Below are 14137 nucleotides of genomic sequence, written 5' to 3'. Positions count from 1 at the left end.
GCATATATGTTTGGATTAGAGAGGGAGAACCTGCTCTTGCCTTTAGGGGTATCTCTACAGTGGGGAAGATGAACCCACTGTAAGGATAAATCTGTTAGAAACACCCTCAGAAGGTTACCTCTGTGTGAGTTGTATGTATGGTGGTGTAGAACAAAACCAAAGTATGCTTCAGGTCTGCAGCCCAGGCTGACCTGAACTGTGCAGAAGGGAGTTTTTTCTAGGTACAGTAGAGAATGTTGTGGCTCTTCTTATAACAAGTGTATACCATGAGCTTTTATGCTCACCTATGCATATATATGTGTTAGAGCTATAGCGAAGGAAACAAATAATTAGGGTGCTGTGTTAAGATGAGTTCTTGGAAAAGTGCTTGACCCCAGGGTTAGGAAAAGAAAGTTTGGCTGCTGTAAGCTTTTCGAAAGAGGAAGTCCTGGATCGTTTTTATGTGAGGAAGGAAGAGTTCCACTTAATTGTTATAATTCTCTATAAACATGTTAAAATACAAGTGTTTCTAGGATTGTGTCACTAAGACCCCAATTTAGCAAAGCCCTTAGCTATTTGCTTACATCCCCCTGTAGTCAAATCTATCAGTGGGACTTAACTGTGCTTTTGAAGTTAAGCACATATTTAAGTGCCTTGCTGAATTGGGGCCAATATTGGCACAGAGAAATAAAGATTTAGAGGCTAATGACTGAGCTCATTTAGATTAGGGACGGGCAGAATGGATTTGAATAAAGTAAGAACTGGCTCAGAACTTCAGCCTACATGTGAAGCTAACTCAGTTCAGGGCTTTTTACATCATTTAAATGGTCTGCCTTGATCTATATTTTTAACACGCTGCAGACAGTGGAAAGTGTGCAAGAAATCCACTGCTCCTTGCACTCAGCTTGGTGTGAAAACGTTGCTTTAGGAAATCATACGCTACCAGGGCAAGAACAGGAACAGCTGAATCCTGAGGTGGATCTAGTAAAATAAACACTGTCAGGGAATATCCCAGGCACTGACACTTGTTCGTTACGTAGATATCAGTAAATCATTAGAGTGGTCCTTGGGTCCCTTGCATAGCTTTTGTCAAGACCAGCTCATACTCTGGCAAGCAATTCCCAGGTGCATTTGGGGAGCTAGGATAGACCAGGGATGATTTGAAATAGGCAATTTTGGTGGAATTACCCAATTTTGATTGCATGAAAATGGGATAAGCTGTCCCATGCCAGGATTTCATTCTCAGATACTCTATATTGTTTCTTTCCCAAGGAATGCATAGTTTCTGGAGCATGTGATGATTAACCACTGTTAAATAGCAGTACCCATGCAAGAGCTTCTGTAACCCACAATTCTGTAATATGGATGTGATGGGTTCTTTGTCTAAACTTCCTACTTGGAGATATTCATTTCTCCTTCTTAATTCTGCATTTGCAGAACTCAATTCAGGATCGTGACTTCAAAATTCATTGGGATTTACGGCTGACAGTAGCTGATACCAAATTGGAACCAGTAGCTAGAGAACCAGAAATATTTAAATTGGAAACATTTGGTGGCAGTGGTTGTTTTTTTACAAAAAGTGAATGGTTGTATTGTTTGTCACTGAAGTCATTCATATAGAGTTACAGACAGAGAGAGCTGCCCAGATGATCTGCTAACCGAGGCATAATCTGGAGCCTGGAGGGGGTGGCTAAAAATGTTCCCTGGCCATTTAAGAAGACCACAAGGGGACTTGTAAACAGAAAGAAGAACATCACAATAAGTGTTTCTTAATGCCTTTGTCTGTGGCGTTTCAGTTCTGTAGGACTTTTCAGCCCAGGCTTGCTCATCTGGTGTCCTGATATGAACTCAAGAAACCGGATTCTTTTTCTCCTTTACATCGATGGAAATGAAAAGCGATGCCACTTACTGCGGTGACATTCCTCCAGATTTCCCTCTGTGCAAATTGCAAAGGTTTTCTTAGGCTCATCTTTCTCTCTGAAGCCATTCAAGGCTGGGTTCAGTGCTGCATTGATGTGTAGCACATTGATTCACGTAAGATATTAAATGAAATAGGTCTGCTATTATTTTATTTTTCCAACTTTAGTGCAAAAAGGTTTTCAGATTTTGCGGGAGTTTTGCAATGGGCAGTCAAGGTTCGCAATATGTATTTCTGAGAATGACTTGGCAATAGTGCTCGCTTTTTTCCTCAATGAGTCAGCTTCCTCATCACTGGAGCCCTGGCACGGGAGGAACTCGTATTGCAGCCTCACCGTCTGAAAAACAGAGGGGAGCAAAGTGGCGGTTAGCCTTCATGGGTAGCTGTAACTCGGACATGTAGGGAGGATTCGACAAGACGTCATTCATCATTTACACTCTCACTCAACATCCATGTTCAGATATTCTTGCTAATGTTACTCGACTAGCAGTGCCGTGAGGTCAATAGTAAGGTACTGCTCCGCTCGGGGAGCCACATCATGTGAAGCTGCCCGGGGGGCTGCTGCCGAAACAGAGTAAGGTCTGTGGTTCACATTCCTGGGTGATTCATGCTGGGGATTTACAAGACAATTGCACATGGCTGTTCTCCTCACCTCATTTCTCTGCGAGAGAAGACCACCTGGGCACTAGGATATGCTGTCCACTTGTTCTTCCACCATCTCATCCACAGTCTTATTGATCGGTGCAAAGTGAAATCAATGGCGGTTTAAATTTCTATGTCAGTCTGTGAGTTGCAGTGACTGGAAAACATGCGTGAAACCCTTGGTATGGGGGGGGATCATGCTGAAGGCATGATCACTCTGTGTAGGTCAGCTTTGGCAGAGGGTCATCCGTTCTGCAGAGTAACGAGCATCACAGTTGTAGTGCTGATAGACAGGGAGCTGTTTGTTGCATACAAGGGTATCGAGTTGGCCAACACAGAGGTGGAATTCTCCTTCCTCAGTCCTGTCAGCAGTAATACTTTGTGCACAATGAGGAAATAAGATCTTTCTGAATGTAGAAATTGTTTATGGCTCATCGTACTCCGGGGAAGGGCCGCCACTGAACAAGCAACCTTAAATTACAAGCAGCAGGCACTTCCCATATAGCACTAGTCTGGGGCAGAGAAATGAGTTGTGGAGGTACATAATACTGTCGTTTAATCTGATCTAGAGCTCAGTAGAGACATGTGCAGATGTGCTTCTCTATCAGTAACATGGGGATAACAATACCAGCCCAGGTGTCTCATAGGAGTGTCATGAAAATTAATTAGATAATGTCTGCACAATGCTTTGAACACAGCAAAACACCATGTACGTGCTAAGTCCTGTGCTTACTAAGGTGGATGGGGTTTTGGTGGCTGTTAACCCTTTTTCTAGGAGATGGGAATAGCTTGCTTGTAATCCATTTCAAAATATGTGTATTGATGCATTGCTTTCCCTTCTTTCAGTAACGTTCTGTGTTTCGGGTTCTTCCCTACCCACATAGATGGTGAAATAAGGCAAGGTTTCCCCTCCTCGGAATTAATTTAACTGTATTTAATTTAAATTAATTTTAATTTTCAGCAGAGGCATATCACCTTGTAGGAATCCTTAACCCCAGAAATTTTGTCTCTAATCCAGCAAAACGTCTTTGCACATAGAATCATAGAATGGTTTGGGTTGGATGGGTCTTTAAAGATCATCTAGTCCAACCCCCCTGCCATGGGCAGGGACATCTTCAACTAGATCAGGTTGCTCAGAGCCCCGTCCAACCTGACCTTGAATGTTTCCAGGGATGGGGCATCCACCACCTCTCTGGGCAACCTGTGCCAGTGTTTCACCACCCTCATTGTAAAAAATGTCTTTCTTATAGCTAGTCTAAATCTACCCTCATGCTTTAAGACTCTCAGCATTTTCATTGCCCTTTAGCTGAGGGACTGCCCCATACTCACATTTGAACATGTGCTATAATGTTTGACACAGGTCATCAGAGATGGTGAAAGATTTTGTGTCAACCAGACATCTCTGTGTATACAAAAATAAAACAAAAACCTCTTTTTACAAGCTGTGCTAAATGTTACAATAATTTATTGTAGGGAGAGCAGACAGTTTCCATCCAGGGAAACATTTTATGGATGGCAGGACAGCAACTGGAGAGATCTGAAATGACAGCATGCTGCTGAGCTTGATAAGAGCTTATCAACACAGCTACACAGCTGATGTTTGGTGTTCCTCGTGAAGTGGAATAAAATGAATGTGTTGATTTCAATCGAGTTTCTCAAAGATAAGAGTGTCTATCAAAGAAACCCCTCCTCACACGTACACACATGCACACATCACTAGCAGTATTGGGCACTCCTGAATTCAGCAGAGAAATTGGATGGGGCATAAGGACTGCTCTTCGAGGGAGACTGCTCTCGTGGGATGGATGGATGGATGGATGGATGTGTGTTGGTACAGGAGTAGGAAGGCCACGGTGCAGTTGAATGTTGCAGAACAGAAAGTAATGCTGCAGAATTGGCAGGCTCTTCCCTTTTGCCACAAGATCTGTAATTTGCTTTCATTGTCATCACCCCTGTTACCACCGTCCCTGTGCTTCAGAAGACGTAACTAGAGGGTGTGCTCGTTGGGGAGGAGCCCTTTGCCGAGTCGGGTTCAGTATGCAGGCTGTGTACCTGCTGCCTCACAAGTGATGAGTTTGTGAGTGAGACACGCTTGCTCTTGTGGAATGAATTAAATGAATTGAATAAAAATACCACTTCTTGTCTCCCACCTAGCTGTGTCCACTATTCCTGCGAAGCCACCGACTGCCAAAAGCTGGAGATCGAGAACGCGCTGCTGAACTGCACTGGTGGCGGGTGGTACAACGGTGCCCAGTGCAGCGTGAGCTGCAAGACAGGCTACATTTTGCAAGTCCAGCGAGACGATGATCTCAGCAAGAGCCAGGTTTGTTCTGCTGGTTTTGTATGACCCTCAAGACAGGGATGAGCAAACAGATGAGGAGAAATTGAGAAATAACCCAGCCTAAAACCCAAAATCTCAGCTCAGCCTTGGGACGAGGCCTTATCCAAATACTCCTCATCAGAATAGGAGCCATCTGACTCTGTAGGAAGAGGTACTGACAGTGAGCAAAGCTCAGATGTTCCCCAAATTTAGAAATTTTCAACCCAAAAGATTTAAATATGTGTTCAGGCGTTCTCTGATCTCACTGGCTCTACTCAGCCAAACAGTGTTTCTTAGGTTGGTTTTTGGGGGGTGGGGTGTTTGGTTTTTTGCACAACCAGTTTGTGGGCAAAATATCTCATTTTTATTCCTCGGGTTGAGGCTAACAATGTCTTAACTCCTTTGCAGTGTTACAGTCCCAACCACACCCTGACGCTGCAGAAATGCATGGTATCAAGGGGGCGGAAAAAGCACCCAAATCTTTTTGCTTCCAAACAAAGCACCAAAAACCTACCCCAGTGCGCCAGGGAGCGCTCCCCGTCTTCCCTAAGCCGTGCATTAATAATCCAGTCCTACAAAAGCAGCGTGTCTTGATGGAGTGAGTTGGGTATCAAGGAAAACTATCAATTTCTTTAAACATTAAAAAAATGCATGTCCTTTGTGCTGGGGGAGGTGGACAAGGCGTATGTGCAGCATGGCCCATGCACGGGATACATGGGTGCAGCGCAGGCACCCCAGTTTGTGCTCTCATCCCTAAATGGTGCCGGATCCCGTGAGCGCGACGTGGGGGTGGTTTCCCCCATCGGCACCTTCTTGCGTGTTGTCAGGGCAGCACACACATCTGGGGCCGGGGAGGGCTGGGGGCAGGCAGCGGCGCTCAGCAGCCTGTCTGTATTTGTGAAATACTGTGTTCTTCATCAGCTCGCAGAGGGGGGAGACAGAATGGAGGGGAATGAGTCAGCCCTTTCAACTCAATTACAAAACAAATACAGGACCCCGCGAGCTGGGCCTCTTCCATCCTAATTGGCATCAGCACCAGAACCCCAGCTCCAGCTGAGCATTTTTACAGAACAGAAAACAAGTTCTCAAACGAGCCTGAATGGCTGAACCAGGAAATAGTTGGAAGGGATCTGTACATTGAGCACACAGGAATCCCAAACCAAATAAAACAGCCTAAACATGTTTCACCAGGACTGTGTTATTTAAACGCAAGAAGTACCTTTTGGGGAGGCTCAGCCAACTGTACATGGTTTTGCTCTGAGAAGTTTGGTTTCAGAGCCTTGATCAGACTCATATGACAGGAGTGGAGGATTTTAGCACCCCTAGCTAACGTGATTCACTGCCTATTACAACATGCTTCCTCTCACCCTGGTCTACTATTGCACTTCATCGTCTTTTTTTCTGCCAGTAAAAACCCTGAGGACGATGGCTTTGTTTTGCTCAGTGCTGTGCATTCACTGCTCAAATCAGGGAAGGAGTGGAGCATCTTAAAGATATCCGTGTTCAGCTAAGCACATTAAACATGTGCTTTAAAAGTTTATTCATGTGCTTCAGAGATCCGTTGAAAAGGAACAGGCAGTTTCTTTCACTATCGTTTTATTTCTTTGTGTCAGGTGCTTCAAGCCAGAACCTGTGGAACGTGTAGGCAAGAAATGAATTATCCGAGAAAGTCCGGAATCCGTGGTTTGGATTCCTCATATTGTGTTGTATTGAACTGCACAATTGCTTCCCCGCTTCAGCTCCTCTTCTGATCACCAGCATTGGAGATGAGATGGGGCAAGTGGGCTGTTATCTGTGGTCAGAGGGACTTTCTGCCGTGATTGAGGAACCTTGCACAAAGCTGTTGGTTGTTTCACTGTTGTCATTTAGTTGGATATTTTGCTTGTTTGACTGATCTGAGGGTCTAGAGCTATTTTTTTCTCATTTCACTGACAGAGTGGGGGGCTGCACAAGGAAGAGGAGGAAGGAAAGTAGCTTTGCCCATGCTGATGTTTCACACTCTTGGGTAGGAAGGAGGCTGAGGTGAGGGGCAGCGTCTCAAAGAGCAGACTGAACATCGGTGGCCCATGACCACCGCATGCTGATGAAGATGATTGACAGACCAGTGAAAACACCCTGGTTTAGCATCTGAACCACATTTGTCTTCCGTGTTTCACTGAAAGGCAGAAAAAAAGGGTGAACAGAGAATTAAAAGCAAAATTTTCAAAAGCCCTTCAGAGATGTAGGGGCACAAGTCACATTTCAAATCAATCTTTTACATCTAAGGGGTCTTTGAAAATCTTCTTAACAGTTTGTGCACTTTCTGGCCTCTGTGTCTTCTGAAGCCACCATTTTAATCAGTCTTAGGGCAAAAAATTCATTCATCTCTGCTCTCTGAGAAGCTCCCATTCCCAAATTCTGTTAAAACTCCATAAAATCTCCAAACCCTAAAAACCATCAGCATTATGTGCAGTAAGCAACTGTTTGCTGTTTGAAAATAAAAAAAAGCTGAGCTGTTTACAGACTCTTGGGCTCTCTCTCATCCTCATTTAGGGACTTCCAACGACAACAACAAAAAAGGGTTTGCATAGTAATGGAGCAAAATCCTTCATGTATCTTTCTCACAAAGAAGATCTCGGGATGTTTTCATTTCCCCCCGATTTCTTCCCACCCCCCTTGACAACTCCATCGCTCTTTCTTCTCTTCTCCCCCTTTTCCCCCTTTGTCTTTCACTGCTTTCCTCCCCCTTGTCCTTCGCTGAAAGCCCCCGCTCATTCAGTTACTTGTTGTCATCTCTCCTTGAAGCCACCACCACTGCTGCTCTGGTCAAGAGGTGTTATTTAAAACCCAGCAGCTCCCTAATGTTGTGCAAAGGCATCATCAATCATGCCAGGAAAAGAAAGCGCGGCTCATGTGGGTTCAATTAGAGGCACAGTAGTGGGCAGAAGTGGAAGAATACTTAGAGGGGAGGGCACAGCTGTTCATTTTTAAGGAGAGGAAACTTCACACGTGAAGCATCGCTTGAAGAAGGAGCCGGCTGGGATCTCGGGCAGCAGGAAGGAGACATGAATTCTCCCAGGCTGTTAAAAGTCCCAAGAAACAAATCTTTCTGGCACCAGATTTGTTTAAGTTTGCATCTTCTTCACTATACTGCACACTGTATCTTTGGAGGACCTTTTTTTTTCCCCTCTTTTCTCCTCCTCACCCACCCTCCCTCCTTGCGTAAGCCTCTTTTGGAAGGCAGGACATGAAGGGAAGCGGTTGCTGCGATGCCAGTCAAAGCAGCGCAAAGTGCCCAAAGTGACAGCTAATAAACCAGATGAGAAAGCCAAGTGCTTCGTATGGACTGCTGTGAGCTGGGTGACCTTGTCAGATCAGACAGGCGAAACAGGCACTTGCCTGCTCAGGCTTCAGGTGGGAGATGCAGATGCTGCCACAAAGACCCAGTGCCGGATCCAAAGGCGGCACTGCTCATGCTGTCGATTGGAAATACCCTCCCCGAGGTGCAGCGTGGTGGGAGAGCTGGGCTCCTGCTCAGCAGCCTGGGGTCCTGCCCTGCAATGGTCCCACCTTCAGATGGGACATTGCAAGAGGGAGAAGCTGAAGGCTGGTGGGTGCCATCTGCAATAATTTCCGTGTTAGGGTTGTCCTCTGTGCTTTCAATCAAAGCTACTAGTCTTTGTCTCCATTGCAGGAAATGTTCTCTGTTATGTTCTGCTGCAGAAACGCATGTGTTCCTATTGCTTGAAGTGGTGACATGATAGACATGCTCTAAAATGTGCCATTATTATGTCTGACCTTGAAAACCTCAGCTTCCATCATACAAAGTGTGGAACAAATTACTGGAAAAAGCTGAGAAGCCAGGGTCTTACCCACATGGGCACAGCTTCTCTGTGTGGGAATAGCCTTGCAGTGTGCCAGGAAGAGGAAAAGTCATGTGGGTCTGGAAGAAGGTGACTCTTCCAGATTTGGTTAGTGTTTTTGTTGGGAAAGTACCATGGGGAAGATCCCAGAGATGAAAACATGGAGAGACTCTTCCTTTTTTTCACATCAAGGTCTAGAACAGGGGCAGAAATAAAATGCAGTGGGTGTGTAGCTCTAATGAGGGACCTTCCAAGGAGGGCTGACCCCAGGCATGTTGCATTTCCAGCAGGCCGTAGTGTCCTGCAGCTTTCTGCTAACAAAGACCGTGGCTGCAGCTGAAATACTCTCACAAGTGTTAGCTTGGGCAAAACATTCTTGCCCATTTTCTGTAAGGTTTGACTGTCATGCACAGATACTGCTTCTGTTTAATTTTTTGTGTTATATTCCGGATTCTGAATTTGCACTGTTTATTTGGTGTTCTGTAGAGGTACATCTGATGTGCAACCCTGTTGTTAGAGAAACTCCTTTGTGCACCATACTGTGTCTCAGCAGCCAGTATCAGCTGGTAGGAACAATCATTTATTCCTAAATTAGATTACACCAACACTAATAACTGAATTCTTGGAGTTGAATCTCCTATCACTGATAGAGCTTCCCTGTGCTCAGCGTGGATCCAGCATCGAGCAAGATACAGTGCAAGACCCATGTCTTTTCCATAACGTTTGGATAGCCCCTGACATCAATAGCTTGGTTTTATGTTTTAACCTCCTGCTGTCAAGGTGCCCAGCAGCCACAGTGCTGGAGTGTTATTTGATGATAGCATCTGTTAAGGGAAATGGAGGCTTTGCTGAATGCTGGAGCAGCCCAGCCTGGAGTGCAAATATGGTGGTGATGCTGCTGTGTATGTGTTATGAAGACATGGGGATATGCTGTATCATCGCTTCTCCTGTGGCCATCACACGGCAACGTCCTGGAAGCACAGGCATCTTCGAGTCATCAGCTGGCTACAGAATATGTATACTTTTTAATGGTGCAGATATTCGGATAAGCAACAAAGGCAGAATTAATAGCCACTTGGGACCAAAATAATTGGGAATGAGAACACAAAGTGTCACTTCACCTGAGCATCCGAGAATCCCAGAATGTGCTCTGAATTTGTAGAAAAGACATTTTTTTCCATCAGCAGTGCTCCCTGTTTAAATAAACTCCACGGTCTAGAAAAGGGGTTTTGTGCCCACTTGGGAAGTGTCCAGTTTCTCAGCTCTGGGACTGCTTTTTCCATTCTGAATGCAACCATATATCAAAGGGAGACAGGTCTGAACTTCTGTTGAAACCATTAGGGTGTTTTTGCAAAAAGGGAATCCAGGTCCCTTTGATGTGTGCTAGAAAAATTCCCCTTCCTTTTATAAACCCAGATCAATGGTCGGTGGTGCAAATCTTCTGTGAGCATCCCAGCCCTGAATAGAATATTCCCCGGAGGCAGAGGAGTGCTGCTGTACGGCTTGGTCAGATTCCTCACGAGTGTCTTCCCTTTCTCGTGTTTGGGTTTCTCACATTTCTTTTTCTTCTGTCCCTCTCTTTATTCTGGTATGGAGGGAAGAGTCGTACTTTCAGATTCTTCACTTCTAGTTTTTAATAATTTTCCCTTTTTAATTAGAAAGTGGATATGTTGTTTATTCTGTTCTCTTTGCCAACATCTGTTTGTCCTTCCGTCACCCAGTAAATTCTTCACCTTAGCTTTGGTCGGGTGGCTCCTTTACTTCCTCCCCCTTTTTTTCTCTCTCCTTAGCACTTCAGGATTTCAGTCTGCTGCATTGGTTGGATTATTCCTCAAATCCATAGAGGTGTAGCTTCTGTGTAGCTATGACGGTGGAGTGACATTAGGGAAGTCAGAGCACAGGCACTGACTCTGTATTCCACCTCTCAAGTGCCAGGTGAACGTACGGGCAGGATGCTCTTGGGTCTGTCCAGTGCAAACTCCTCCAGGAAAAAGGCTGTCCTGGTATCCCTGGTGTATCCCTGGTGCCAGGGCAGCAGAGCCCTGATTTCATTTGGAGCCTTGGGGCACTCTGATAGTGGAAGCCGTAACAGGAGCTGTCAGTAGCTGAACACAATGTTGACATGACCCAGGCCACCTCCCTTGGTACCCCAGTCCAAGGGTGGATACACCTCTTGGGAGAGCCTCGGATGGGAGTCCCAGATGGGCTCAGGTCAGGTTGGCTTTTACTTCAAACCCAAGAGTGAGTTCGACTACTCAGAAGTACACGGGGATCCCCTTGGAGTGGCTGTGTCTCTGCCAAGGTGGCAGGGATCGGGGAGAGCTGTCAGCTCCAGACAGCTCAGACTTGCACGCTCCTTTCTGACCCCAGGGCAGAGCAGCAGGCTTCCCGGCTTGTCTCAGGAGGCGATGCAGGCAAGAGTTCAGATTATTTGTAGTGCTCCGCTCTTTATATTGAAGCACTTTGGTGTCTCACCCCGGAGGCGACAGAAATACATCCTGGTTCTCTGACACTGTTTCTTGAGGGACCTTGGTGGTTTTAGTAGCTGCTGTCCAAATGATGATGGTAGTAATCAGGCCCAGTTTTGCTTAACTTGTGAGCCAAAATAATGGCTGTTACTAGGCTTGAAATGGTTTTGATCTGTGCCTAGCTGGCTGGGGTGGCTGTAGGCCTGTGTCTTTTTCCAGATGGAGCCCAGCATTACCATGACTTGCATGGATGGGAAGTGGAACAAGCAGGTGACCTGCGAGCCCGTGGACTGCGGTGTCCCAGACCAGTACCATGTCTACCCAGCCACCTTCAACTGCAGCGAGGGGACCACCTTTGGCAAGAAATGCTCCTTCACTTGCCGACCTCCTGCTCTTCTGAAAGGTATCGGAGGGTGCCTGTGCAGTGACCTGGGGATAGCTGCACAGCTAACACAGACTGTTTCTAGCAATACATGTTACTGTTGCTGTTGTTTTAAAATTATTCATGATATTTTAAGTATGAAGAATTATGAGACTCTATGGGAAGGTTTATTTATATTAGAAGTTAAGTTCCTTTGCGTCTCTCTATTACCTTCCTTTGACCTTTCCTTGATCACGGCTGGCCAGGCAGTAATGACAGTGAATATTGCTTCCATACAACCAAAACATAGAAAAGTCATGGGGATAAATCAAATTGAACTCTCTCATCTTCTTTCCCATGCTTTCTCTGTTTTCTGTGTCTGTCTCCCTTCTATGCCTCCTCCATGTATTTGGAAAGGCAGAAGAAGACTGAAAAGTCCCATGTCCCAGTGGCCCAGTCCCACATCACTGTTTTTCCTAATCCACCCATCACCTCTCTCCTTTTCCACACTCACCTTGCTCTACCTCTGACCTTTCTCTCCTCTTCTTGTTTGGGACTCTCTATAATATTTTTTTTCTTAAAAATAACACACTCTGTTGCCTTCTTTCCTTTTCTACTCCATCTTCTTCCCTGCTGCTTTTCTGCTAGCATCCCCATCATCTTCTCAGCACCATCAACTCTTCTGCTCACTGGCACATTACCCTTTTTGATCTGGTCCTCAGGAAACACGAAAAGATATCATTGTTAATTTGAAGGAACATTAGAGCCAAATTAACTTGTCATCTTGAAGTGCAGTAATCTTAACTGCTGTTGTCAACTCAGGTACAAATGCTTTTTTTGTACATGTGGTATCACCTTTTCTGCTAGGATTCATTGCAAACCCCAGAAGAGGCATGGGAAGTATTCTTCATTTCAGTGAAAAAGATATGTTGATTTCTTCATATATAACCAAATTGCTTAATTCTTCTAACTCCGACTTAGGAGAGTAACCACAAGCAGCCTAAGCACAGTGAAAGTTGAGATGACTCAAAGGGGAGATTTTTATCAAAGAATTCCCTTTTTCTGTTCGTACACTCAGAGGGTCATCTTCAGTAAGAGGTGTTTTTTCATTGAAAATGCCTGGAATTTTTTTGAGGGGGCAGTGAAAATAATTATATTCATCATGACCAACGAGAGCTTCAGCTGATGACTGCAGCGGGGGTAGCTGGAGGGACAATAACCAACCCCCAGGTCAGGGGGTGCAGCTGTGGTGTGTAGCATCCCTTCACTTTTGTCCAGAAACTCTGTGAGCTGTGAGGTAAAGGCACCATTTGGTGTACAGCCATCGGTGATGACTAATAGATGTTGCTACTAAGCTTCTGGAGAATGGTGTTCGAATGACTCATGCCTAATTCAATCACTGACGTCATGACAGCCACTGTTGGTAATGTCACAGCTTATCACTTTGCAGTGGCAAGTATGATATCACCACGGCTGGTCTGCAGAGCTGCTGCATGAGTCAGAGCAGAGGAGCATGCTGGTGCTCTAGAAAAGAGCTCCCTTCTGCACAAAATACCTCTGCAATCATCTGCAGTTGGGGAGGGGAGAGAGAAAGCCAGGGCTGATTTAATGCGGCTTCTCTTATCTTTGTGGGTAGGGCAGAAAGGCTCCTCCACATACCTTCCTGAGCCCTCCAGAGCCTTTTGTTTTCTTCTTCTTTGAATTCCAGCCTCCTGCCCCAGCTCTCTTCCTTCCCTCTCAGAGAGATGGCATTGCTCTGGGGTTAGCAGTTTGTCAGTATTATTTTGGATAACTCCGAAGTTGGCTTACTGTTGAAAATATGCCTTGTGGGTTGAGAAGAGTTCCTGCAGCAATGCTCGGGGATTTCAATAGAGTATTAGGGATTTTTAGAAGGGTTAGTGGCTCATAGCTGTGCTTTGTTTCTTAGGAAAAGCTTATTCCTTTTCAACATACAGTATAAAATAACAAAGAATGTAAAATACACTGAGACTAGGCTACTTTTAGCTTAACCGTCTGAAGTCAAGTAGGTCACAGCAGAGGCAAATAGATCTATTGTACCTTTTACCTTTGAGGTGCTGGCCAAGAAAGCTTCCTAAGGAAAATGAGTCTCTAATGAGTATTATGAATCGTATTTATCACAGTAGTCCCCAAGGACTGAGAGTCCCCAGCTGAGAATGGCTCCTCATTGTGTTGGAGTAGTGACTCTAATACTAACAGATGCTGCTCCAAAAGGCTCAAAATTGAAATGAAAAGGACAGATTCAGGGAAGAGATATAACACAGAAGCAGAATGAAGAATGTAATGGCACCAAACCCTCTGTTAATGCCATGACTTTGGAGAGGAGGGGGTTGATGTATGAAGCAAGCTTCCTTTCAGAGAAGAACAAAATAAGGAAGAGAAATACAAAAGATTACAAAGCCAGTGTGGTTTCCCCTATGCTATAGCATTTCCTGAAATAAGCACTGTCTGTCTGTCATCTGAAAACAGAGTCAGTAATGATTTAATGCCATCATCTAGAAAGAGAAAATGCATAGGACATACACAGTTGAATTTGTCAAACCAACTGGGGTGGCTTTTGATATATTATGGGTGTAACGATGTTTCGAA

The 14137-nt window shown here is 45.1% G+C and overlaps 1 protein-coding gene across 1 annotated transcript in view; it reads left to right on the top strand.

Moving 5' to 3' along the window:
* PAPPA (pregnancy-associated plasma protein A, pappalysin 1) overlaps window positions 1-14137 on the top strand; it is a 177796-nt gene that overhangs the window by 133513 nt on the left and 30146 nt on the right. Inside the window, exons 14-15 of the mRNA XM_009586738.1 lie at window positions 4694-4862; window positions 11389-11572. Coding sequence (XP_009585033.1) covers window positions 4694-4862; window positions 11389-11572 — 353 coding nt within the window. The remainder of the gene's footprint in view (window positions 1-4693; window positions 4863-11388; window positions 11573-14137) is intronic.

The sequence above is a fragment of the Fulmarus glacialis genome, unplaced genomic scaffold (assembly GCF_000690835.1).
Source record: "Fulmarus glacialis isolate BGI_N327 unplaced genomic scaffold, ASM69083v1 scaffold35341, whole genome shotgun sequence".
NCBI lineage: Eukaryota > Metazoa > Chordata > Aves > Procellariiformes > Procellariidae > Fulmarus > Fulmarus glacialis.
This window is presented reverse-complemented; position numbering and strand designations above follow the sequence as displayed.